Source organism: Geospiza fortis, unplaced genomic scaffold (assembly GCF_000277835.1).
Source record: "Geospiza fortis unplaced genomic scaffold, GeoFor_1.0 scaffold996, whole genome shotgun sequence".
Lineage (NCBI taxonomy): Eukaryota > Metazoa > Chordata > Aves > Passeriformes > Thraupidae > Geospiza > Geospiza fortis.
Window position 1 is genome coordinate 10,548 of NW_005054904.1, and position 3,766 is coordinate 14,313.

General features: G+C 39.8%; 1 protein-coding gene across 1 annotated transcript in view; it reads right to left on the minus strand.

Moving 5' to 3' along the window:
* Positions 1-801: 801 nt before the first annotated feature.
* MRPL20 (mitochondrial ribosomal protein L20) overlaps positions 802-3,766 on the minus strand; it is a 3,638-nt gene continuing 673 nt past the window's right edge. The window contains exons 2-5 of the mRNA XM_031065595.1: positions 3,603-3,763; positions 2,574-2,684; positions 2,239-2,316; positions 802-1,371 (exon numbers count right to left, since the gene is read on the minus strand). Of these exons, the coding sequence (XP_030921455.1) occupies positions 1,195-1,371; positions 2,239-2,316; positions 2,574-2,684; positions 3,603-3,763 (527 nt within the window). The 3' untranslated portion in view covers positions 802-1,194. The remainder of the gene's footprint in view (positions 1,372-2,238; positions 2,317-2,573; positions 2,685-3,602; positions 3,764-3,766) is intronic.

Sequence of the window (3,766 nt, forward strand, 5' to 3'; positions counted from 1 at the left end):
CGGCCGGGAATCCGGACAGGGCGGGGCCCTCAGAGCCGGGGCCGCTGCGGGACGGGCGTGAGGGGGCTGGAATAGAGCGGTCACCGAGTTAAATGTCTGTTAACTCCATAAAAAACCATACTAGGCGCTCACCGAGTTAAATATCTCTGTTAACTCCGTAAACCACCACACTATGCGCTCACCGAGTTAAATATTTTTGTTAACTCCGTAAAACACCACACTATGCGCTCGCCGAGTTAGATATCTCTGTTAACTCTGTAAAAAAACACACTATGCACTCACCATGTTAAATATATTTGTTAATTCCCTAAAAAAACACGATGCGTGTCCTTAACCTGGTGCCTGACAAGGTTCGTGTGTGAGGGCCAACATGCCGCTCCCCACCCTGGTTGGGTTTTCCCCGTGCAGTGCTAGAATTTCACCACAAAAATTGTTTCCCTGTAGCAGTTACCAACAAAATGTTGTACCAAAAATATGTTTAATATTAAGTCCTTAACAGAACAGGCTATGTTTGTCCTTCACCTGAGGGCTGTCGGGGTTCATGTCTGAGGGCTGACATCTCCCTCACACTCTGGGCTGGTTTTTTGCTGTGCAGCGCCAGAACTCACCACAAAAATTGTTTCTCCACAGCAACTACCAAAAAATTACCTTTATAAGTTCTTAAAATTACCTTTATAAGTTCTTATGTGTCCCTAACACAGGGGCTGTGTGTGAGGGTTGACATCCTACCCTCCCTCCATCCCCTGGCTGTATTTTCCCAGTGAAGTGCCAGAATTAACACAAATTGTTTCCCCATAGCAGTTTTCAATAAAAATCTCTTTATTAAATATTTATACGTATAAACTATGTGTATCCTTAACTCCCAGGCTCCACCTGTGAGGGTCAACATTCCCTCCCATCCCAGTGTTCTCTCCATTCAGAATTCACCACACAAATAAAGTTTGTTTTCTACTAGCAGTTACCAAAAAAAAAATACCTTTATTAAGCCACGGTATGACCTGACTGCTAACCTTGAAGTGTGCTTTTAATTTAACAGGTTTCACTGACAACAACACAGGGAAAAAGCCATCAAGGAGAAGCTTCACACACAAACAATCCTCAGAGGATTTGTTCCACATTTTCAGCAGCAGTCCCACAGCAGGTTTGCTTCACAATCAAATCCCTGCTTCTAAAACATACACACAGGCTCTGACATCAATAGTGGTGACGCACAATTCGTGAAAATATCCCCTCTGGTTCTTTTCCATCTCCCAGGGCAGCCAGGAACCCTTCCTGTCTCCTCCTCTGGGCTAAAGCTGCCAGGGATTTGAATGTCTTTGGCTCATAAATAGCCAAGTCAGCCAGAACTTTCCTGTTCAGCTCCACCTGGGACTAAAGGCAAGAAAAAATTGTTGGTTAAGGACTGTGATTTTTAGGAACAAACACTGCAATGCTTAGTTTTAAATATATTAAATGAAATAGATTTTATTAAATATAGTAAAATTTTATTATTAAATAAAATTAAATGTATTAAATATAATGAACACTTTATTAAATATAATGAACACTCTTTACTGTTTATATAAACACCCTTCATTAAGTATGATTAAACACTCTTAAGGCTTAAGACCTGAGGTCTTAAAGCAGATTAACTTTTTTCTACCCTGTGCAACTTGGAGCTGTTAAAGACTGTCAGACACTCCCTGGCCATGGATGTCTCATTAACCCACCATATAAAATTATTTTCTGATTTTCTCTAAAGTTTTTCTGGTGGAAACCAAGAACTGAAGAAAAATCTCTAATTTTGCCTCAAGGCCCTTTTAATACACAGCATCTATTTCAGCTCAAAAAAAATTAAAACAGAATTACCAAACTGAAACAAATTCGAGCATGTTTTAAAAACAAGGGACAATGGCAGCAATTTTCTGCATCTCCACGCTCACCAAATCACAATTATAGTGAAAAGAATAAGTATTTTTTAGGGTCTTGAGTTTTTTGCTAATACAAGCTTTGTATTTTTAAATTTCTTGAAGTAAAAGGAAAAGCAGCTGTCACTGAATGCCCACAAAAAAGCATTTTAAAAATCCCATTCCTAAGTTTTGGGGACAGAACATGAGGTAGAGCCACAATGTTTACCAGGATAAAAGGGAAGAGAAATAGTTGTGGGCAGAACTTAGTTCCTGAAGTGGATGAAACTGCTTTCACAAGCCTTTCATCACTCTAATTAATAAGTAATTATCCTCCAAACCACATCCTTACCTTGGCCAGGTTGCTTATGAAGGCTGGGTACTTCAAACCATGTTCAAGGGAAGCTGCTTCAATCCTTGTGATCCAGAGCTGAAGGTGTAAAAATCAATATATTGCATGATAAAACACTTTAAAATAAACCCTTGTCTGCTCACAGTTATTAAATATAAATTATAATATTTTCATGGAATATCCTGAGCGGGAAGGGACCCACAAGAAAATTCTGCTTTAAACTCCAAATTTTCACTCATTTTTTTTAAATCAACCCCCCCAGAGTAAGAAAAGCAGCTGTTTCTCTCCTGCCTGGCTCCCATTTTGATGTTTCCACCCAACATTTTGCTCTTTACCGCTCTGAGGAATCTCTTCTTCTCCCTCCTGGCCTTGGTGGACTTCACGAAAGCCCTGCGGACGCTCCTCACTGCCAGCTTGTAGCAGCGGTTCTTCCTGCCACGAAAATGCTGCAAAAAAGCCCATCTTATTTAATTAGATTTAAATATATAACACTAATAAAGCTCATTTGCATTCACAGCTCTCCATAAGGGATCATTGAACCCGTCACAAGCACCCTAAGCCTTCAGCTAGCATATAATGAAAATATTCTTTTTATCGTGGAAATATATGGAATATAATATCATATGGAATATAATATCATATATTATATATTATAATTATAATATAACAATATTAATAATAGAATTATATTATAGTTATAATTATAAAATAGATAATTATTATATTATAATTCCATATAATCATATGGAATATAATATAATGGAAATACAATTTTTTCATGAAAAATCTGAAGCTGAAGAGTTGGAGCAGGGTGGAAAAATCTCAGTTCAGCAGAGGCAAAACCAGGCCTTGCTTCGGGCTGTGCTTCTGTGGGAACGGCAATTATAAAATCATGGGCAGTGCTTTCACCCAACACTGAATTCACATTTATTCTCATTCCTGAGCTCCCCTCAGTTGTCTCTGTATAAACACAGGGATGGGGCAGGAACATTTATCAAACAGAAAAAAAATATCAAACAGAAAAAAAAATTAAATTTGTCCTCTAACATCCATCTAACGCAACACAGAAATAACGCTGCACCAGAAATAACTGGTGCAAAACCAAAATATTCTATCTTTTATCAACTTTTTCTATCTCAGTATTACAGCAAGATGTAATTTTAAGAATTTTATCACAGTGCCTAGGATGCCCTTGAGAAAGGTTCATCCCTAACCTCGGCACAGCAGCTTGAACTCCAGCAGAAATCCAAAATGCACTTGAGAACAAGGTTAATTTTTTCTTTGCCCAGTAAAACAAACAAAGAAAAAAACACTCAAGAAGGAACGACAACCAGCCCAGCTGTACTTAATGAAACACAGCTCACTTTACAGCAGGAGAAAAGCCCGGAATGGTTCGGGTGGGCAAGGGAGCTCCCAGCGCAGCCGGTGCCACCCGTGCGGCGGGCAGGGACCCCTCGGGCCGCTCCAAAGCCCTTCCAGCGCTGCAGGGATGGGGCATTCCGGGCTCCGGGACCGTGCCCGGGACACA